This window comes from Strix aluco, chromosome 2, assembly GCF_031877795.1.
Source record: "Strix aluco isolate bStrAlu1 chromosome 2, bStrAlu1.hap1, whole genome shotgun sequence".
Classification (NCBI taxonomy): domain Eukaryota; kingdom Metazoa; phylum Chordata; class Aves; order Strigiformes; family Strigidae; genus Strix; species Strix aluco.
Genome location: NC_133932.1, coordinates 52,089,512 through 52,113,221, shown reverse-complemented (window position 1 = coordinate 52,113,221; position 23,710 = coordinate 52,089,512). Strand labels below are relative to the sequence as shown.

Genomic DNA, 23,710 nt, shown 5'->3' with positions numbered 1-23,710 from the left:
TATTGAATTTCATCTGTCTTTCAAAAGGCAAAATTAGACCCTAAAATATAAGTCTCATGGCAGGAAATTTTTGTCCTAGATATAGATGAAATTTAAAGCATCCTTTATTGCTTTCATACTTAGATTGCAGGATATTGCTTTGGCTTGTTCACTAAAATCTGAGGGGTTTTTTTTCAGTCCTTTAACTAATGATTTAATACATTTAAATGCTTTCAGGAAAGGTAGTTACAAAAATCAAGAACAGTTCTCATTATATTCACTCTGAAATCTAAGCCACACTTAGTCAATTATTTTCACTTTCTACTGCGGTAATTCAAAGCAGAAATATTAAACTAACCTGCAGGAAAAAAGTCCAGGCCAGAATAATACTGTAATATTTCAAGTGAATCCCTACAATATATTACCTGTCAGACTTTCTTCCTTAACGGGAGTAGTCAATGTTAATGTGACTTAATGAAGAATCCTGACAACATTATCATATTTCTGAATTGAAATGACTTGATTACACTCTCCTTGAAGCTATTATTTACATCTTAATAAAGGACTATCACTACAGTTCTTTAATGGCTCAAAAGTGATCAAATAACCGTGCAAAACACAACCTGAGCACAAAAAATGTTTCACCCAGCTGTGTAAATTTGACAAATGCATATAACATGCACAAACAGCACATAAAAAATAAGCACATGAAGCAAAATTGAAAGAACGAAATTCCTTATGCTCAGAACGGGGGAAAAAGGAGCACACAAAATTTCCATACAACTGCAGTTAACTTTGGGCTCACTTTTAGAATTAAAAATAACAAAATCCCCAGCCTGCATCTCTCCGCCCTCAGTTTCTAACACATGTCCAAAATTCTTAGTTTTGACTACAAGTCTGTAAGAGCCTTGCTTCAGGTTTTATTAATGCCTAAAGTGTCATCGCTTTTCATAACAAAGCAATAGAATTCATAAAAATACCTGGGTAGGTATTTCAAGCCTTCAGCAAATTTGACCATACCCAAGAATTTTGTTTGCTTTATTACTTGAACAACTGGAACACATAATCAATTTTACTAACTAATTGTTAAACAATTCTTTGATCCCTATCAAGAACTAATCAGGCAAGAAAAATTCTGTATGTATTATCTCAAAATATTGCTGGTTTTCCAGCAGTGAAACTGGAGTAAACTAAACAATTTCCAGAAGATGCAATTGGACGCAGCAATCTAAACTGTCAGAAAAAATCTTCTAAAAATTTTACACCCTCTTATTTATACAGTTCCTTTTGTATAAAGCCATTTTATTTCACCACAATTATTACAATTAAATTACCATAATAACACATCTCATTCATGATTTCTCAAAACAAGGTCAACCTTCTGAAGAAGCTGAGGAATATACTTTACGGATTGGGAGCACAGAAACATTAAGACTGAGATCAGGCTTGGTACCTACCAGATGACTTCTGACTGAACATAGATCATCCTCACCTGACTTCCCCCTGACTTCTCACTGCAGGTTTGTACTGGCGGATCATCCTGGATCTGCCAGTACAGCTACACACATAGTTGCTCCCTTGTTGAAATCCGCCAAAACGGACTAAACTAGATTACAGGTACTATGACCACCAACAGTAACTGTAGACAGTAACTACAGGCAGGTGAGGGAAAGGATGCAGAGGTACCCTGAACTAATTTCTGTTAAATTTTCCATACGGTTCTTGACCTGTTGGCAAAAGATTAAGAAAAATAATGGGGATGGAGAGGGCAGGAAACATGACTAATTTCTTGCCTTCTTGCTTCTGTTCCTTTTGCACTTCCAGTGAGAGTTCTGCGATACCGGTCTACTTGTTCTTGACTCACCTAATACCAGCTGTGAAAATGTTTACCATGAGAACAAACTATTCTGGTCAATAATAGTAAAGTAATTAATTAAAATATGGTTCCCATCTTTAAAAACCTCTCTTCCTGTCAAATTTGAAGGGAATGAAGACAGAACAGCCTAAACAGTTTGACAGAAAAGCCTTTTACTACAGAAATATTACAATAGGTCCCCAGATTAACAGAGGGATTACATTCAGGAATAACCCTCTTTATTCCATTTCCCTTCTTTCTAAGGTAGATAGCTGTACATTATAAAGCACAGTGGCCATTAGTTAAAGGGACTCTATAAGCCTATGTAGAAACATCCTTAAAAGCATGAGGATGATAAAGCATTCAGAATAGGCAGCTTCAAGACAGAATTTTGTGAGTATGAAGGAAGAAACACTAACTATATAGTTTAAACCTTCAACCATCACAGAAACAAGACTACTTTACTTTTTTAGCAGTTAGCTTAATATAAAGTGCTGCTGCAGCCAATATATTACCATTAAACAGAAGCATTTAACTATCTATAATACAAACAGCAAATCTAGTTTAAGTCCAAGATTCTTCACAAGTACACAAAAATCAAAGATTATCAAAAGCCTTCCTAACAGTATTAAATAAAACATGTTCCCAGAGTTACTATGAACAGACAAAAATTGTTTCCCAAAAACTATCTTATTATCTTTAAACTACATAAAGAAAAATTAACATTTCATCCTCATCAGCTACTCACAAATCAAATCTTCAGTCTTATCTGCATACAGCCAGTTCGATTTAAAATTCTGCTGTAATTGAGGGGAAAAATAATTAAGCAATATTATTAGTCATCTTACCATTGCTCCCTGGTGGTTGTAATGCATCTCCTGTCAAGCTACACCATCCAACTGGGAAAATATCTCGAGAATCACATCTGCACCAATAGTCAAATGCTCCTCTCCAGCCATCAAATGTAACAAAAACTTCGTCTCCTTTAACATCTCCAATGGTTGCTGGGCAAATCAAGTATGGGTTCTTTCTATCTATAGCTTCAAGTTTCATTCCAACTTTAAAGCAGTTTGGCACAGGTTTTGGTGGTTCCTACAAAAGTAAGAGCGGTAGAGTATTTGTATTTCTATGGCCTCTGTTTTTCTTCAACATCCTTACTTCTTATACTCACTACTCTCAAAAAGTTAGAGCAGACATCCAAGAAAACTTACTCATACTTCAAATTTGCTTTTGCTCTTATGTAATTATAAAAATCTAGATTCTGTTCCCACAAACATAGCTGGGATAATTAGCAAAATTCTCTATGACACAAAGACCCTGCTGAAAGTGTTTACATAAGCAATAGGTTGCACCCAATACATTATGTCTGGGCAGTAAGACAGCAAAGACACTAAAATGAAATTATTACATGCTAATAAAGAAGAGGAGGTTTGCAGGGAATGGATATTTCTGGGGACTGATAACTGTCTAGTAAAAGCTTCACCTCCCAGTTAATCCATGAAAAATTCATTAGCATTGGACGTTATTTATAGGCCTCTGTTAACTCTGTTGGCCTTAGACCAATTCCAAGTGGACAAAAGAAAACCAAAAATCAAGTCAATGGGACCAGCATAAGTGTACCCTCACAGCAGGAGTTGTGACCTGATGGAACCTGAACTACCACCCCAGCCTCAGGAACCTCATTATCCAAGAGCCGTCTCAGATGTGCCAGTAGGCTAGCACTGGGAAGCACGGCTCATCATGCCTCAGAAAATTTATATAATCTTATACAAAAAATTATATAAAGTTAACATGCAAACAATGTGATTGCAAGTCTGAACCCAATTGTTTGATTTGCTGACATACTTGTCAATGTCACTCGCAGGATTAAAAATGAAGTCACTCTATGTGACAGCAGGGTTTTACCACCTCGACAAAAAACCGAACCAAGTCATTTTAATATTACTGTTGTTTTTATATAATTTTTCATGTTTCACGATAACTTACTTGAGTCATGTTTAAAAAACTGAACCACTTTTTCTCCTATTTTCAACTGCTTTCTCACTACATTTTAAATGATGAGTATATGCCTAATGAAAACATTTAACAAAACATTTCTAAACACCACTGTATTCCGATGGCTCTTATTCACCATTAAAATTTTTTATACTCCTGTGCACAATCACATGAATATGGTGCTGTTAAGAAATGTGATATGCATCATATCTTAAATCCATGAGACAAAAAATGAGCTAACGTAATCTTCCTAAATAACACACCATACTTTCAACTCAGGAAAAGAGATGCCCATCTTGATGGACTAGAAGCAGATTGCTTCCTGTCAAGCTTTGCAGCTTGCCAATCCAGTTCAAAGTCATTTTAAATAATAGTCTTGCTTTCCCGTGCTGCAGACAAGAAGGTAATATTTTCGCATCCTCATTCAAAAAATGTAACCATGGACCAATTGATAGAAAGTTGTTTACTGGCAGTCTCTTTCTTCTTACCTTCTTAAAGAATGCTGCGGGTGCCATTTCAGCTCCATTGAGAGTTCTTAGGAGAAACATTGGCCAAGACGATGCATTCATCTGAAATCCTGAGTAACAAACAAACAAATAGCCCTACTTCCAGTTTGTAAAATAAAACAGGAGAAGAAGGATATAAAGTCTGTTTTAACTAATGCCTCAGTCCCTCTGTTTTGGACTTGGCCAAAATAAAAGTAGGCAAGAAGGAACAAAGAGGGTTGCTGTCAGTGCAGAAAACCATGCAATACATTTCCATTCTGAGTGACGTGACTGCAGAATCACTCATCATAATTTGTGATATTACAGATAAACATCTGGAACTTAATGACATGCAAGTTCTAGTACAGGAGATCATAAGGTTGTCCCACACAGTCCCTGGTCCAATGAAACTTCTCCAGCCCAAGCGCCTAGTTTATTTTTCAGGTCTGCTTTTTGCTTTCATTCTAAAACAACATCCTCTGCTCCAACTTCTCTCATTTATTGAGGAGATACCTTTTTATTTTCAAGACTCTTGTAATTCTTTCACCAGACCACAGACAAAAAAAGAACAATCTGTTCCTTCTCCCTCCCCCATTAAAACAAATAAATAAATAAAAACCAAACAACACGTAACAGGGAAGAACTGAAATACAATTATTTTAATAAATGCATGCATCATATTGGAAAATATAAACTGGAAGATGTTTCTACTTTAATATTCTTCATTAGCAAGTGAATAAAAGGCACAAACCATAATCAAATTTGTTTAGATGAACTACCTTATTCAAGCAGAACAAAGGTTTGGCTGAAAACATTCTCATTCCAGATAATCTTCCCCCTGAATCAACTACTTTCCAGTTAAAAAATAAAACAAAACAAAAAAATCCCTTTGCTTTCTGTGCTTTCCAAATGGATGTTTCAAAGTAATGAGTAAGATAACAGACATAGTGGACATTTTTTCTGCATCTTTAGAAGTTATGTCTGGCACAGTTCTACAGAAAAACAGACATAATAGAGCAAATTGGAAATTTTTCCACAAAGCAAATAGTACTAGAGTCTGCCAGGAACTGATGAGTTCCCTCATAACTGAGCCTCGACAATTCTCTTAAAAAAAAAAAGTAACTAGAAAGGTGAAACATATCTGCAATTCTTGATCAGTTAAATCATTAAGTCATCTAAAATTGGATTATATGGTTCTTTAACTAGTAGCTTTAAGCTATATTCAGTTGCATAAACAGTTTTCAAGTTGGAACTACCTATGCAACACCTAAATGAATACAAAGCTCATATTTGATAAATGGTGTCATAATCTGAAGACTGCTGAGCTGATTATCAGTCCTGCTTTGACACTGGAGTCTTTATACAGCCTAAACATCTTTGGTTACTGAAACACAATATTCCTAACCAGCTAGTCCAGAAAAGACATATACGCAAGACAGAGGAATGACAAATGAACAACAGATTCAATTAACTTAATTTGGCCTTTAAGACGTCCTGGTAAAACCAGAGAAAATGTCCTCAACGTAATTTGTTGAGAACATTAAGCTCTCAACAACAAAAAAGTTCACCTATGAAAAACAGAGGCTGGAACAGGAACCCTTCACTACATTAATCACTTCTGTAAAACCCTTATGTAACATGCATAATTAAACCTATGTAAAAATCAGGTAGGAGGGACTACTTTAGCTAGTTATTATGATAGAAGCAGAACATTAGTATCCAGAAGGTTCCCTACTACTCAGAAAAAAATATAAAAAATCAGTCTCTTAAATGTCTAACAGGAGGTAATTATACACCCAATTAGCTTCCAGCTTTACCCAGAAACAGGATGCTGTAAAACTGCCAAAAAGGCTTTTTCAAAAATTTATCTAGGTATGGTGGAATGTTTGATTGCTGGAATTTAGCCTATCTCTAGAAAAATCCAGGGCAGGAGGGAAAAAATAATGGCACTAGCGTTCTTTTCTGAATAACCAGCAATTGTTCAGAGGACAGGTAAACTTACATGCCTGGGTGCAGGGAAACAGCTGCTTGTTAGGTGCTGCACTACGAGCAACCTGACGGAACAGGAGTAAGAAACAGTATCTGAAGAGACGGCATCAACCTTTCTACTGATGATCACGGAAAGTTTCTCAACAGATCGACTGCCCCCATTATACATAACGAGAGTTTTTTTATTCATCAGACTGGTTTAGAAACACATTTAAAAAAGCACTATCCTCCTGGACTGAAGCCATATATTGAACACTGTACATATGTGTAGCTGAAGGAATAGGTAGGTATACTCTTCTCTATTACAACCCTCTTTCATACTGGTATCACTACATTCATTCCACAAGGTTATACCAAGAACTTCAGAGAGGTTAAACTGAGTAACTTCTCAAAAAAGAAAAAAATCAGAATCTTTTCCCCCACGTGTCAAGAATTTCCAATGCTTTCATTCAAAACCTCTATATATCCACAGGAAAAAAGGAAAAAAGCCCATCCCTTTCGGGCTCAAACTGTATCTATCTATCCCAACTAATACTATTCTAGACTGGCACCCTGGTTGCATGGCTTTTCTTCTGTTTCTGAAGCAGCACAACAGCAGAAAAATCTACCCTTATAATCTATGTGAAGTGTCTTAATGGTTATGTCAACTGCTCCTGTGTCTGCCTCTACAAGTAAATCGTTTCATATCGTAGTGAAATGATACTTTTCATTTCATCTTTCCAGAACTGAAAGTTGTTAACAAATTGGGATGACAAGTTTTTTGAGAAGCTACTAAGAGAAAGCATACCTATCTTCATAAACCTCTGATGAGAGTTACTTATGACACCAAACCAGAAGTAGGTTCATAACCATAAGATGGGAAACCAGCAGTAACCAACTTCTGCTTACAGCTGATTTCTTATATTATTTTACATTATATTATTCTTATATTAAGAACATTATTTCTTGCATGTTCTAAAAATTACAGAAGATAACAGGATAATGGGGGGGGGGGGGTGTTGCTGTTGTGGGGGGCTTGAGGGGGCAGGTTTAAGATAAATTTTGGTCATTATTTTTCCTCTTTTTTAAAAGCAGAACTATTTTCAGACCTCTGTGAAAAACGTGTTTCTTTCAAGATTTCCACACCTAGAAGTTTAAGCTCTAATAAATATGGTACAAGAATGCAGATCTAAACATACAGGTTAATCACAGCAAAGAAAGGTGATATCACACTTTATTACCCCTAGTAGTTCGTCAAAGTTACCTCTGACTATTCATCATATAGTAAGGAATTCCTCTGTGCAGTTCCCCATTTAATAAACTTTTTTAGTAAGACTAAGTCCAAGCACTATTTTTCAGTTTGGGGAGACACATAATGTCACCCATATTGCTTGTGGAAGGCAAAAGAAATTCTGCATACTATTTTTAAGCATAGTAAAGCTACACCTTGTTCGAAAGCATTCATCATGCTCACAAACTCATCATGACAAACTGATCAGACGTTCCCCCAAATGTGTCGATTTGAGGAGACGAGAATCACATGCAACATAAGCTTGCAGTTTGCTAAAGCTCTGGAGTGCTATTTTTCCTACCTCAGAGCAGAATGCTGCAATACCGCCATTAACCCACCCTATGCTGCCTTTCCCAGACCACAACCAATTTGTTCAATCCCCGAAAAAACATTCAGGCTGTCCTGAACTGCTGCACCTCCTGCAGCCCTGCTAAGCAGGTCGGTTAACAGCGAGCGCCTTCTAGTGCTTCTCCGATTGACTGAAGAGAAAAAAGGCAAGTCGGCTTTCCCCAGCTCGTATGAAGGTCTTCTAAAAGGATCATGCACAGCATCAAGCAAGAAAATGTATCCATACACACTTGTAAGACATGAGGGAGCATGTATAGAATGGGCACATGACAGTGTATCTATCATTCAGAAAGCTGTCAGACACTCCCACTGAATATCAAGGTAGTATTTTAAAAAAATAACAGAACTCAAACTAATTATTCTGCTCATTCTTATGTCAAAACATCCAAAAGAAGAAAAAACCCATAATTCACTTAGCCTGAATTAGTCTGCTTACCTCTTTTTCAATTAAATAATGGTTTGGTGAAATCTTAGTACCACTGAATTTGCCAAGATAAAAAGGTGAAATCAACTTTATGAAAGCAATACTCCACAGACATTAGTTCAGAAGCTTTGTTTCTTACCAAGTGGAGGCTGGAGCATGCCCCCTTTCTTTTCGCAGGTCCCAATGGGCTGTATGTCCGAGGAATCCACAAGCCTCCAAAAATCATTTTTGTTGTCACTTCCATCCAGCCGCAACCTTAGCCTGGCACCAGTGATTCCAATTACTGTAGCTATACAAACTGAGGTAACATTGCGAGGATCGTGAGCTTCCAGTTTCATACCAACTTTGAAATCGTTCGTAGGTGGAACTCTAGACTACAATAAAAGGTAAAAGACTTTTTCTTATTGTTGTTAGTACTGCTAAATTTACCAGCCAGTTCAATATACAGCTTTTGTTCATCCAAACATATCATATAAATGGGAAAGATAAAGAAGCCTTTGAACTTTGAGTGTTTAGCAGCGAGTCAGAAAAGGCAGCTGGATAACCTACCAACAGCTACTTCAGATACTTGATTTTTCTACAGCATAAACATGACTGATTTCTAAAATGATAAGCACACTAAGAAGGGTAACAAGGTAATCCTGACGAAGATATGAACATAAAGATGGGGGAGCCTTGATTAATACTTGAAGTGAATGGAAAACAAGGACATTGGGAAACATGACATTCAACTCAAAAAAAAAAAAACAACCCAAAACAAAACCCGACCCACAAAAAAACGAACCACCCACAAGATTTATTAGCTTTCAATTCAAAAGAAACAGTTATTTTATAGAAATGTCTCAGAAATTTAAACAAACGTTGGACCCTACTACACTAGGCACTACAAAAGCTCAAGGCAAGAAAGAGTTTCTGCATCAAAAAAAAAAAAGCTTACAATACAAAGAAAGAAGACAGAAAAAGGAGTTACTGTTAACTGCATTTTACACAAAAACAGTCCTAAAGTCACATAAAACTTCTGTGCTAAGAAAAAAATTGCAGCTTGTGCTTATTCGTAGAGAAATGAATATATTCATACACATACAATGAAATGCCAATTTAATTAGCACAGGGAAACGAAATGTGATGAATGCAATTTGGTCTTTGAGCAGAACTTTTTGTCACAAGTTAAAGATGAACAAAAGAGAAGGAGAGTATTTTTACCTCATGTATCAACACACTATTGGCAGATTGACTAGATCACAGTCTGATTACTTGCCTACTGTAGTACTGCAGGCAATAATATCATCTAATGATGTTCAAAACTTTGTATTAACACTAACTGGGATTGAATGCCTCTCACTATTGTCTTTAGATGTCTCTAAAGATCTCCAGCCTAAATTTATTAATGGAATTTTTTGCCAACACTATCATTTAACTTAAATTCTTTTTGCACCTTTGCAACTAATAAAATCTATGCTGTATTTACAGAGGGCAACCTGACCCTCTCTCAGTACTCTTTTAACAAGGTATAAATAAGCCAAGCACTGAAGTTTCTCTTAGAAGGAGGTGACTATCCTCCTGTCACCCTGGAAGCCCTTTTCTGCAACTCTTCAGTACAAAGCTGCTCTTGAACACAGACACCGAGAACTGTAGGCAGCCTTCCCCATGACATTTAAACCCAGTAGTTATCCCATACAGACTAACACAGTCTGAATCCTAACACAGGAAGCAGGTAGAAAAACCAAAACCAAGGGCATTCACGCTCACAAGGTTCTTATGTCCCTTCTCCTGCCCTCCTGACCAGGTCAGGTGGGGATTCCATGGTAAGCAGATAAGGGTGCAACTTACGTGCCTGGATACACAGGAAAAGGCTGAAGAAATCCGCTACTGCAACAAGTGATATTTTGTTTCCACCACATTTAATTTTTTAAAATACATCTTGCTCTACTTACTATGGTGTGCAGGTGCACTGTTTACAACACACCCTAGACCAACAACAGCAGGAGCCCTGGAGGAGCCCGAGCCCAAAAAAGAAAGAGGCGAGCAATATTCAGTGAACGCTGAGTGTAGCATCTGCCAATACTGCATTTAGACAGCAGGCTGTCTGAAAGGGGAGCCTGAGCATATTAAATTTAAAGGGCAATTCAATTTCAGGATATTGCTTGTCAAGCTGTTATTTTCTACAACCATGAAAGGCAACTGAAATTGAGAAATTGGGGAGTTTGTTTATTTTTTAGTAGAAAAGATGAGCTTGTTTAAATCCCAACAACTCAAGGCATTGTACTAAAAAGGTAACTCCTCCATGCCAGTCTGTCCTGACAGCAAAATAACAAAACCCACTCAGTAACAGCCTTGTTTTAAACTCTGTTCAAATCACAAGGGACTAAACTTTTTTATCTAAAATTTTCAACTGCCTGAAAAAAAGTTTCAGGGTGAGAGAAAGAGATGTGGAATGCACCAAAATTTTAAGTAGTAATTAAAAACAACTTAGAGGAACAGATAAAACACCTTCTAAATTAAGATAAATACATTAACCAATTTCCATTAGCTGTCTGTGCCTGTATCTTAATTTATGGTACAGCCTTTAATTTATTGCTCCCCAGTTTATTTTTAATTTCCACAAAATTTAAACTTTGTAGAATTCCCCCAGGTCACAAATTCTGGATGTAATTGTCAAATTAAGCTTCTCTATGCTATTTGTTTTCTGGCTGGCCACAGCAGTGTATTTCCTCGCATTACACAGAGTGATAATGACACAATTCATGTGTAACCCAATAGAAGTCAAATTAGTCCTACACAAAGCTCAAGCACTTTAGTTTCTAAAATCTGCAAACATTATGTAGTGAGAGGAGCTAGCTCTGCACTAATTAATATTGCATATCACTTTCTACTTAAAGGTCAACTCAGAAAAACTGAAAGTCTGCATATGTAAATTGTTTTGAAATTTGCTATGCACAGAAATTAAAGCTCTTCTTTCCAACCCACACACTCCTTAAGCAATCCAGGTCACTCAGATTTATCTATTTCAGTCAATGCATGCCATTTCAGCGTCTTTATTTAAGGTGTTATTTGGTTGTTCAGTTTGGACCTCTTGAGCATTAGTAGGGAAGAGGAAGATGCAAGAAAGGCACAAGGAAAGGCTTCTGAGCAGCTTTCTGCAGTTGCTGCATCTCTCAGGAGCATACACCCTGGTCATGGTGGCCTGTGAGTATGGCATTAACCTCAGAATGATCCAGGGATACGCTACTGCTCTCTGCCTCTACCCAAGCAGAGTTTGAAGTCTCTGCCTTGAGCTGGTATCCACTGTGACAAACACATACTGTAGAGTTATTTCTGAAGCTCCACTCAAACAGAGCTATGGACACTGCTATTTGTAGCCATCTCTCACTGAAAGCAACATGTGAGGGGCTCTTTGTCCATTATCCTCATCTGCAAAGAGAAAGCTGAGATTCAAGATCTAGTACAAGGAAATCCTACCACCTGCATTTCTCTCTCCCTGTTCTCCATTCCCGCAACTACTTCAGATTCACTGAGTGACAGTTCCTCTTCTCCTCAGACTATTCTGTTCATGTTGCTTTTTGTTTGATTCCCACTGGAGGCCAATATCATTTACAGTACCATCAGACTACCAAGAAACCTTAGAAGACACCTTTCTGAACGTGCCCAATCCACTAAACTAGATGTGCACCTCTTGTCACATCTATTACAGTTCTGTCAACCTGAACTATCCAATTCCTTCAGCATCTTCCTAACACAGTGAAGGCATACAGACCAAAACTCATCCTATTTAACTTTACACAGCTAAGATCCTCAACTTGTGAAAAGATCAGCCCCACCTGCCTCTACAGAGAGAAAGATGCCTGCAGAGGTTGAGTCAGTCTCCAGAGGGCTGAATAACCAGAGGTCATTAGCTCACACAAGATGGTAGATTTAAACTGCATCTGCAAATACATACCAAGCCATCATGCAGGGGGGAATCAAACTTGTAGGGCACAGTGTAAAATATAAACCAACACATTAAACACCCTTCATTATAAATCCAGTATTTCCTTTGTATTCCCATATATTCCCTTTGATTTATTTTTTTAAACTTCAGAATCTGTTACTCCTTAGTAAAAAACACTCATCTCAGAAAGAGACAAAATTAAACATATTTGAGAGATCCAGGAGAGAAATGGTGAATAAACTCTCCTATACACACATGTACACACGTCTTGTAGCTAGCCAGAATTTAAAGGACTCTTTCAGAAACGGGGCAGGAGAAAGGCTCCTCTGACAATCAGCCAAATTTTAATTCTCACGAAAACCATGGTACCTATAAGATTACCAAAAAAAGTAGAAAACACTTTTAAACTCTGATAAGACTATCTGTTTTCATTAACTAGTCTTTTTTTAAAGGAAAACAGAGTCTGAAACTACAATTTTAATGAAACCCTCAAAGTTTGGCTTGAGGCAGAAACCAAGAATGAAAAACTTCAGTAGCTAGCATCTGCCAAAACTGTACACCACTGATAACTATAAATCAAAAGAAGTCAAATGGGAAGTTTGCAAGCAGTCTAAACATAAAAGTTGCTCTAGGATCAGCCTGTAACATGCATACATACACACACACACTTGCAAAATAGTATCTGTCATACCTGTCTGAAACAATGGAGAGGGGCAGCTACTGATTCAGTCTCTTTCAGATAATCATCCCAATTAAACTGTTCTGGAAGACATAAAATAAAAAAAGACCATACAGACAGTTTTTAAAGGGAACTTAAATTAAAAGAGGGGTTGGGAAAAGAAAGGGACAGAAATACCCAACTATCTTGTAGAATACATTTTGTTTCAAGAACAGGATTACTCTCAAATGGGAACTCCATTGTTGAAAAACATACAACCCTTGAAGGAGCTTTAAGAGTACCGTTAATTCACAGAGGTGATCACACAATAAGCAAAATCAGTATCAACCTTCCCCAATTTTTTTTTTTTTTTGTCATCCACATAGAAAGATACAAGTCAGGATATCTAGATTCATTTCTCTGTATAAGGACCTCCCAAGCATCCCTGTACAAATCACATTAGCCTTTCTGTACCTTAGTTCCCCTAGCAGCAGGACTGATACAATAACCTCATAGGAGTAGTGAGATGATACATGTTGAAAAACACAGACACATAGATTCTGTTGAAATGTTATGTTGAGAATACTATCCCTAGTCAACGAGAAAGCAAAAGGATTAAAACAGCCTTCCAAATATATCTTTGTCTCTTTTCATCTGAAGTCTGATAAAACCTTTGTAAGGTAATTATTATGGCAATATTCAGCAACAGAATCATGGTATATTTTTTCCAGTGTTAACATTGGCATTGTTTACATGCACGGGTGAGTGTATTCTGCATTTGATTTAATCAGTGTTATCAGTTTTGCATGAATGGAACAGTATGAAGTACTAACATCAAACATATAAGCAAGCATGACTTAAATTAATATAAAGCGCAAGAGAAAAAGTACAATGGCACAACTAGCATTTTTGTTCCTAAATTATATAAGTGAGCTCTTTTGCTTATTTTTCTTGTTTGGGCAGCTGGCATCTTTCTGATGTTCCTGAAGAGTAAATCACCCATGAACCCCAAAATGATGCAGTGATGCCACCCAGTGGCTCAGCAACAGCCATTCACATGGCCTGTAGCAAAATCCTTGGTGATGATGGAGAGACCACACCAGGTTTATCAGTAATCCTTCCAAAAATGCCACTGGGCAACCACATCTCTACAATTTTCAGGAGAGGGGAGAAGCAAAGAAACAATCAGAAAATGGCAGCACTTTCCAGCACTCACACACTGCTTCTCTGAAGGATACATGGTGGCTTGAATCCAGAGTCTACCTGCATTAGCATAACGTCTAGTTGAAAATATATAGTGCCTCAAGCAGAAGAGAACTACCCCCTTGGCTTGCTGAGATCCTCTTTTTTTTTGGCACAACAGACTCAGAAGCGTAGGAGTGATTTGTCCTTGACACTGAAGAGGCCAAGTGGTTGTTAGCTATGTAGCAAGTCAGTAAAATCTCAGAAGCTGTTAATTTGGTGACCCAAACTGTATGTAGGCTGATAACAAAGACGTTTCTATACATCTTGGAAGTCCGCCTACTTTGGAATGAAAATTTTATTTACACATTTCTACAGTTAGATTGATTTTGTATTACTCACAAAGGACAGGGTACATTAACTTAAGCATATGTTAGATATTTGTTTTTCAGGAAGGCACGCTCAGGAAATGGCTCTTCAGAGCCTTCTCCAGAAAGTAGCCTCCAGATCTGCTGCTCTTTTCATTGACAGGCCAAGGAGGCTGCAAAAATTAAATATGAACAGCTAGCAAAGTTTCATCTTATAAAAATTATTCTTTGAGTCTAATAATAAAGTTGCTGCTTGAGGTTGACTTCTGATTTAAAAAAAAAAAAAGTTGCTTTTTAATCAGAGTTTACTTTAGTAAACTTTAAAGTACACAATTCAATAAAATTAAATCTAGCAAAAAGAAAATGTTTGTTATGTCCCGGCTGTCTCAGACCTAACATAATGTAAAAGCTGTAATCATGAATCAGAGCCTCACTGTGTTAAGGACTGGATAAATGTAGGTATTTCAGAGACACCACCTTTCACCAGGAGAAAAACCCATTCACCTCCTCCAAAAAAATTATCTCTCTATACCAGCATTTCCCAAATGTTCTCAACTGTTATAACACGCCTGTAAATTTGGTGGGATAACCCAAAAGTACAGAGAGAAACAAGGGATTTTTTCCAGGGAATATTTACTAGAAAGACACATAACATAACACAAGCAGTCAGCTGCAGATAAAGCCAAGGGGAAAACAACATTGCCTGGCTCTTTGCTTTAAATCCTGGCTATCAAAACCTCTTTCATCAAGCAGAAATGACCTGAAGTTTAAATTAGAACCTCTCTACCTGTGAAGATACGTTGCATTAAATTAAACCCAAGCTCTCAGAGATGGTACTAATTATCCTTTAATTACTGCAGTCATAGAAATAGGAGATTAATGTATGTTTGCAACATGTAAAATACATGTCTAGGAAGATAATCACATTGAAAAAAATCTCTGCACAAAAAGCTTTTCTGTATTCTCAGCATGCACAGGTAAAGAAGCAGTTGTTTTGTATATATTTCTAATTCTAAAGCCCCTGAAAACATGCAACTTCTGAGAAATAAAAATCCTTAAGAAAATTAACTCACACTAAATGATTTAACATGCATTTCTCTTCCCACTCAAACCGGCAGGCTGAATTAAACAGCTTAAGAAAAATCCCTTATGCAACAAGCACAATTTATAATCCACTGGCAAAGTGAAAACTAGAGAGAGAAATTAATTTTTGACATTGAAGAACAAACCAGCATATACTGGAAACAGGAAAAAAAAAAAAAACAAACCAAAAGCAAACAAAACCGGAACATGCCAGAAGGTAACTAGGACCTTTTGTAAAAAAAATTAAACAATTGGTAACCAACATAAGACTGAGACTCTAAAACAGTGATCCAAGACAACCACCATAGGCAAACACCCTGACTAATTTAAAAATGGAGAAAGTTTATGCCATAGTTTCTTGCATTACTGGTAACAACCCATGGGTCAACGACCCTTGATTTTCTCTGCAATGCTGTATCAATACTCTTACCACTTCTTGTCAAACCTCCCAATCACAAAGCAACTCAAGCTAAAAGGAATCACAGGAGGTCTCTAGTTCAGCCTCCTGCTTCTCCAGGGTTACACCACTCTCAATGTGAAGATTTTTTTCCTTCTGTCGAATAGAATTTTTCATGCTCCAGCCAGTATTTGTCGCTTCTCATCCTTCCACTGTGTCTCTGAGAGGAGCCTGGCTCTGTCCCCTCTACAGCCACCTGTCAAGTAAGTGAAGACAGCAAGATGATCTCCCATAAACTTTCTCTTCTTTTGGCCGAAGAAACCATTTTTCTGGTTTCAGTACCAGTTTTCCGCTTGCATCTTGCATTCCAGCTCCTTCATTTTTTTGCTGGACTGACAGCCAGATTTCTCCAGTATAGCAGTGTCTTCCTTGTACTGGGGAGCTCAAAACTGAACACAATACTCCAGATACAGTCTCACAAATACCAAAAAGAAGCAAATCCCTTCTCTCGACCTGCTGCCTACAGTTTTGCTGATAGGACTCGGTATGCAGTTGATGTCTTTCACCACAAGAGCACACTGCTGGCCCACACTCAACTTGCTGCCTGCCAGGGCTCCAGGGCCTTTCCTGCAAAACTGCTTTCCAGGCAGCCAGCTTCCCGCCCGGGCTGCTGCAGGGCTTCAGTCTGCCCAGGTGCGGGAGGGATTCTCCATTTGTTTTTGCATCTTACAGGGTTCCGGTCAGCCTGTTTCTCTAGCATGGGGAGGTCCATCTGAAGAGCGGCCCTGTCTTCCAGCCTACCAGCTACTCCTCCCAGTTAGATGTTGCCCACAAACTAGCTGACAGTGTGTTCTGTCCAATTGTCCCCATCTGTCAGTAAGGCATAAATGGCATCAACCCTAGTACTGACTTCTGAGAAATGCCACTAGCTACCAGCTGCCAAGTGGACCTTGTACTGTCTGGCAGTCCAGTCAATTTTCCATCCACCTATCCAAACCACATCTCACCAGTCTGGCTGCAAGGACACTACAGAAATCGTACAGAAAGCCTTGCTAAAGTTGAGACAAACAACATCCACTGCTCTCCCCTTGTTTACAGAATCATTTATCACAAAAGCCAGTCAGTCACACACAGTTCACATTTGGCAAATCCATCTCAGCTGTTTCTGACATCATATTTGTCTATTTGCTTGGAAATGGCTTCCCGGCATAGTCTTCCCAAAGACTGAGGTCAGGCAGGCCAGCCTGTAACTCCCCAGGTACTCCCTTCCTGTATGACACTGGACATACTGTTTGTCCTTTTCCAGTCATCATGAAACTTGCCCAGTCACTATGACCTCTCCAAAATAGGAAGAGAAGCCTCACAGTGACATCAGTCACCTACCTCAGCACCCTTGGAGGCATGCCATCTGCTTCCATGAATGTGAATGCCCACTTTGCTGAAGTGCTCCCCGTCTTCCACTGTAGATAATGCTTCAGTTTAGTTTAAGTCAAAGTTTTACAAAATTTAAATTGAAGATTTAAACCATGAATTAAGTGTCACTTGTAGATAGGTAGAATTTAAGGTCCTGGTTTATTTAGGTTAGTTTAATACAGTATCACCATAGCCCAAACACTGTTTAAGCAGACAGAGCACCTCATGTCTTCTCATTTCACCCCTAGGTTCCCTTGGCATGCATCTGAGCCTTTTGACACAAAGATGTGTCTTTCCTAGTCTTCATCCCACCATCTCTCTTTGTCAGAGATGAAGTCTCTCCTTTTAATTTTGGTTTACAGACTCTTGCAAACATAATAGTTTAAATGGAAGGTATTTCATACCCTGCTTTATACCTCGTACCTCCTTCTATATGTTGTGATCATTCAATTATAATTTTTCTTCTCCTGCCTTTCTCTACCTAGTCTATTTTTTCACCTGTTCTTCTCACATCTCTACGTCCCCCTCCTCCTCAACTTTTCCTGTCACACATTCTCCTGAAAACTCTGGAGATTTCCTGTATGCTAGCCCAAAGCATTGTAAGGCATCTTTCTTCATCCAGCATCAAGAGGCTCCTTCTTTTTCCTTGTCACCAACAAGCAACAACACAGGATAAAAATTATCACCTCATCTACAGAAAATCAGAGATCTTGCATGACCTTGAGCAAGGCACTCCTCTCTTAAGTGTTTGACAGAGCCAAGTCTAGATTTCATGAGTAAATTCAGTGCTCAGACACTAGATTAACAGCGTAGTACCGAGTGGCAGAACACAGATGACAGAATAAGGCTTGTCTGCTTAGCACTGCTTCTCCACAAAGCTTTTTCAACACCTTGCTCTCTACTGCAGGAGGAGTCAGGGGCATCTTCCAATGACTCGTGAAATGTGGTTATCTTATACACATATGGAAAGCACTTCCCTGGTGGGGGGCAGTCTTATGTGGTTCTGTCTGTCATGTCGAACATTATTATTTTAAAACAAAGACATGCTGAGTCCAGTTTGACTGGAGCTCCTCTTACACTGCAGAAGAGGGAAAACAGAAACAATTACACTTCCTCTCCTGTCTCAAAGTAACAGGGAAAAATAACAAAGACGACTGCTAGGATGCCAAGAAATGGAAGAATTAAGTCTGGCAAATGTAACAGCAGAAAGCTTTACTATGGTTGATGGTAACAGGGTATCGTATCTTTTATGTAAAGTCATCACCTCAACTACCCAGGTACCATGTTAGTATCTCAGCATGTTTGTTCAGGGACTACACTACTTGTAAGGAACTCCTCCGCTGGTACCCAAGGAAAGCTCTGAACTAAACCATCTATTATGAGTCAGAGGTCATGCAAATGTAAGCATAGTGAGAGTTTAAGTAACACAGTGACATTTTATGGAGAATTAACTAACAACTCCTGAAGAGATTTTCTACTTCAGTCAACAGTACTCATGACATTTCTTACTGCCTCAAATTCAAGCAACCAACATGAAGGTATGAAGGGTGTATAAGGATGCCGCTGCCCTCTCACTGCAGCCCACAAAAACCAAATTGCCAGCAATCCCATGTATATGCTGCTGTATGGCACCTGCTGAGGATAGTAGAGGTTGTCTAAGTTTGATAAGAAGCTGGATCATTTCTGACAAGTATGTAGTTTCCTCAGTTTATTGTAAAAACACAATTGATTTGAAAACAAAATTTGTTTAAATTAAAACTGGAATCCCAAGCAATTTACTCCAGTTAGCAATCCTAAAAAACTCAAGACTATTCAACTGAAAATCCTTTCTTTGACACCAGCAAACACATTAAGGAAAGAGAAGATAATGCGACAGAAGAGGCATGAAACTGGGAAGTACACGATGAGAAGAACAGACAAATCAGTAATGATTTTCTATACCAAAACATACTTCCCTATCAGAGTTAGACAAAAGTAATGGTATCTTTTTAACTACCCACCAGTAATAGCCAAAGAGATTGCAAAACAAAAGCCTCGGGAGATAGTACAATCCAATACACACTTTTTCTTTCAGGGTACCTTAACTAATAACCTGACAGCTGTAATACCTACCACTTTTTAAAGACGGGTTGTTTGCCTGCTGATTCTTTCCATCTTTCTCTTTTTTAATATTCTTTGAATCTAGAAGACAAGATTCCATTACATAATAAATGTAATATTCACATCATAACGATGTCCAGCATAACACAGAATGCTTTCAAACAATACAGGGTGTCTTGTTCCAACTACTTTCTTTTATTCATTTCAGTGCATACTCGGAAAGGTATTTGCATTATAAATTTAATCACTGCACTATTTTTCATTCAAAATATGAGAAGTACAGCATGAAAAAACAGAGCTTTTGACTACTTTATATTACATTATCAGAATAAATCTAGTTGCAGAAAACGTAGTATTAGCTCCACAAAGGGCAACCCTGTCCTAATTTTTAACAGCTTTACTCAACCTACATGCAATTTGAGATCCTCAAGATCACTGGGTATCTTTTAAAATCTTGTCTAGACCACTATGACCTGAGAAACAAGAAAAAAAAAACCAAAACCCACCCTAAAAGCGTATTTCTGCGTTAAAGATTCCATTCTATATTTAAATTCTTGAATACTCAAATGCAAATACCCATCTCAGTGCACATGTCAGCTATTTAAAAAAATAATTCAGAAGAATCTACCTTCTCTATCATTCATCTCTACACACATACAGAATGGAGTCTGTCATTTCATTTTTGCCAGATTTTAGTGCTTATGAGACACACAGGGGGACTGGAAGGCTGGAATGGAGAAGACTGAGGGAGCCAGTTCCGCTCGTTCCTTTTAGTCTTTAAAATACGTTGGTTTGGTGACCTGATTTTGACATTCATGGACTCAAGCGCAATTGAAATATAACACTAAGCTGGCAACCAACGTGCAAGTAGATTTTCAGATTTAAAAAGCTTACCAAGCTCTGTATGGCAGAATAACTCTCTGGGTTTGCAAATGCCTCAGCACCTGGAATAGGGCTGCTCGTCTTGGAAGGCACATGACTCAGCTCACACCTTGGGTCATCCTAGGCAGCCTGAACTGTTACAAGTGAAGGGATGGCTCACTTGTTCTGAAAGATTGTGTTGGCAGCCAATTCCTGTAATAGCTTGCACTAAGTCTTTAGCTATTGACTGGCTTGCACTTGAAATAAAAACACTCCTAACCTAGAATAAGAAGTATTTGGTGACCAGAAACACTTGAAATACAATGAATTGTGTCCCCCAGGGCTCGGTTTTGGGGCCACTCCTGTTTAACATCTTTATTGATGATCTAGACAAGGGGATCGAGTGCACCCTCGTTTGCAGGCGACACCAAGTTGGGTGGGAGTGTTGATCTGCTCGAGGGTAGGGAGGCTCTGCAGAGAGATCTGGACAGGCTGGAGCGATGGGCTAAGGTCAACTGTATGAGGTTCAATAAGGCCAAATGCCGGGTGCTGCACTTGGCTCACAACAACCCCCAGCAACGCTACAGGCTTGGGGAGGAGTGGCTGGAGAGCTGCCAGTCAGAGAGGGACCTGGGGGTGTTGATTGACAGCCACCTGAACAGGAGCCAGCAGTGTGCCCAGGTGGCCAAGAAGGCCAGCGGTATCCTGGCTTGTATCAGAAATAGCGTGGCCAGCAGGGACAGGGAAGTGATCTTATCCCTGTACTTGGCACTGGTGAGGCCACACCTTGATGACTGTGTTCAGTTTTGGGCCCCTCACTACAAAAAGGACATTGAATTACTCGAGTGTGTCCAAAGAAGAGCAATGAAGCTGGTGAAGGGTCTGGAGCACATGTCGTACGAGGAGCGGCTGAGGGAACTGGGGTTGTTTAGTCTGGAGAAGAAGAGGCTGAGGGGAGACCTCATCGCCCTCTACAACTACCTGAAAGGAGGTTGCAGAGAGCTGGGGATGAGTCTCTTTAACCAAGTAACAGGAGATAGGATAAGAGGTAATAGCCTCAAGCTGTGCCAGGGAAGGTTTAGACTAGATATTAGGAAGCATTTCTTTACAGAACGGGTTGTGAGGCATTGGAATGGGCTGCCCAGGGAGGTGGTGGAGTCCCCATCCCTGGAGGTGTTGAAGAGGCAGGTTGACATAGCACTGAGGGATATGGTGTAGTTGTGAACTGTCAGTGCTAGGTTAACGGTTGGACTAGATGATCTTCAAGGTCCTTTCCAACCTAGATGATTCTGTGATTCTGTGAGATGATTCTGAGTTGTTCTGCAGGAAAGATTAAGCCCTTATAGTGTTTCTCTTCTGTGTTTTCTGTAAGGCTTTTCCTGAAACAATGCAACGTGATGTTCATAATTTTCACCCACTTCTTTCATTATTTGTTGAGGAATTGCCACGTACAGCAAGAGCTGAAATCATGACAATCTTCTGTCATCAATCCCAAAATCCTCCCCCATCAGTCAGTGAGGTGGAGATAAGCCATCCACCTGGCTCTGTGCTGAGTAGGATGTGGTGCTACAGCACTGGCCAGGGTCCCCTTGGGGGTGGCCAGGCAGGGCCTCACCAGCCAGCACCACCCTATCACCCTGACCAGGAGCTACTGGAGGTGAGGCACTAGGGGCAGCCCCAGCACTGGGCACCCTCCCTGGGGACAGGTTGAGGCTGGGATGGGACATAGGCCCGTGGGTGGGCAGGGAATGGCTGCAGGGAGCTGGAGACTGGCCCTGTTCTGGCATTGCTGGGGCAGGGGCTGATGGCCCCAAGGACTGACATGGGGCCCTGGGCAGTTGAGGGAGAGGCCCCACATGAGGCTGATCAAGGCCATTAAAGCCTATTAGTGTACCCAGAGCCAAGACACCTGTGCTGGGTTTGTGTGGCAGGGTTTTTGGTAGCAGGGGAGGAGGCTACAGCAGTGGCCCCCTCTGAGAAGCTTCTTGAAGCTCCCCTGGCTCCAAGTCCAACCTGCCTCTGGCCAAGGCCGAGCCAATTAGTAATGGTGGCCATGCCTCTGCGATAATGTATTTAAGAAGGGGAACCTGGGAATAGGAGCTGTGAGGAGAGCATCTGTGCAAACACCAAGATCAGTGCAGGGCGGGGGGCGGGGGGAGGGGGAGATGCACCAGTGCAGAGATCCCTCCCTCTATCCCGTGGTGAGAGGGCAGGGCTGCCCCCATGGAGGTCTGAGGTGGAGCAGATGCTGATCTGCAGCCTGTGGAGGACCCCACACCGGAGCAGGTGGCTGCACCCAAAGGAGGCCAGGACTCTGGGAAGGAGAAACCTCCACTGTTGTAGTTCAGCACTGGGAGGATTGCAGCACAGAGATGCCGACCTGCAGCCTGTGGAGGACCCACACCAGAGCAACCTGCAAACAGCTGCATCCCATGGGAAGGACTCACACCAGAGAAAGTTTGTGGAGGACTGTCTCCCGTGAGATGCGAACCATGCTGAAGCAGGGGAGAATGCAAGCAGTTCTTCCCCTGAGAAGAAAGGAGCTGTGAACTGACCGTAACCCCCATTCCCTGGAGAAGGTAGAGAGATCGGGAACAAAGCTGAGTCTGGAAAGCAGGGAGGAATGGGGGGGAGCTGGTTTTAAGATGTGGTAATGCTTCTCACTGTCCCACTCTGTCTATTAAGTGTTGTTGTTGTTAGTATTTGAATTAAAGTGATACTCTTTTTTTCTTCCCCTAAGGAGTCTGTCATTTGCCTGTGATCATAACGGGTGAGTCATTCCTCTCTGTCCTTATCTCAATTCCAGAGCCTTTTAACTCATTTTCTCCTTCCCAGTCCTGAGGGGGAAGGGGTGAGTGAAGGGCTGCATAGTGCTCAGTTGCCCTCTGGGCTCAAACCACGACAATACATTTCAAGAATAACCCAGACTCCACAGTCCTAGAAAATATACCTACAGCTACATACCTGCTCAAAATATGCTGCAAAAATATAACCTGTTTCTCCTAATGCAGATAGTGGGGAGTACTGCAGCACCTTTGAAAAGGAAAGAAAAAGCTACATTTACTCCTTGACTTACTTCCTTGACTTACACAATCTTTCTTTTGGAAAAAGTTTGCTTTGAAATATTTTCTACTTGAAAAGTTCCCAAAGAAAAATCCTTACAGAGGTCAACTTCAGATGGACCTGCTGAAATGCTTCTGGATGGTGCCCACAAAGCTCTAGCCCCAGTACTTCATCAGGAGTAGGGCTTTAACCCACACAAGTGGACACCCTATGTCCTGACAACAACTACCAGTGGGAATCTGAGAAGAGATAGCGTTAAAACTAGTCAGTAGCTTTGTGTCTTGTCATTGTTAACATTCACCTTCTCCCTCC

At 39.8% G+C, this 23,710-nt stretch overlaps 1 protein-coding gene across 1 annotated transcript in view; it reads right to left on the bottom strand.

The window, feature by feature from the left end:
• Window positions 1-23,710, bottom strand: part of SCML2 (Scm polycomb group protein like 2) — a 72,372-nt gene that overhangs the window by 30,696 nt on the left and 17,966 nt on the right. The window contains exons 3-6 of the mRNA XM_074816888.1: window positions 12,965-13,035; window positions 8,485-8,719; window positions 4,318-4,406; window positions 2,683-2,926 (exon numbers count right to left, since the gene is read on the bottom strand). Coding sequence (XP_074672989.1) covers window positions 2,683-2,926; window positions 4,318-4,406; window positions 8,485-8,719; window positions 12,965-13,035 — 639 coding nt within the window. The remainder of the gene's footprint in view (window positions 1-2,682; window positions 2,927-4,317; window positions 4,407-8,484; window positions 8,720-12,964; window positions 13,036-23,710) is intronic.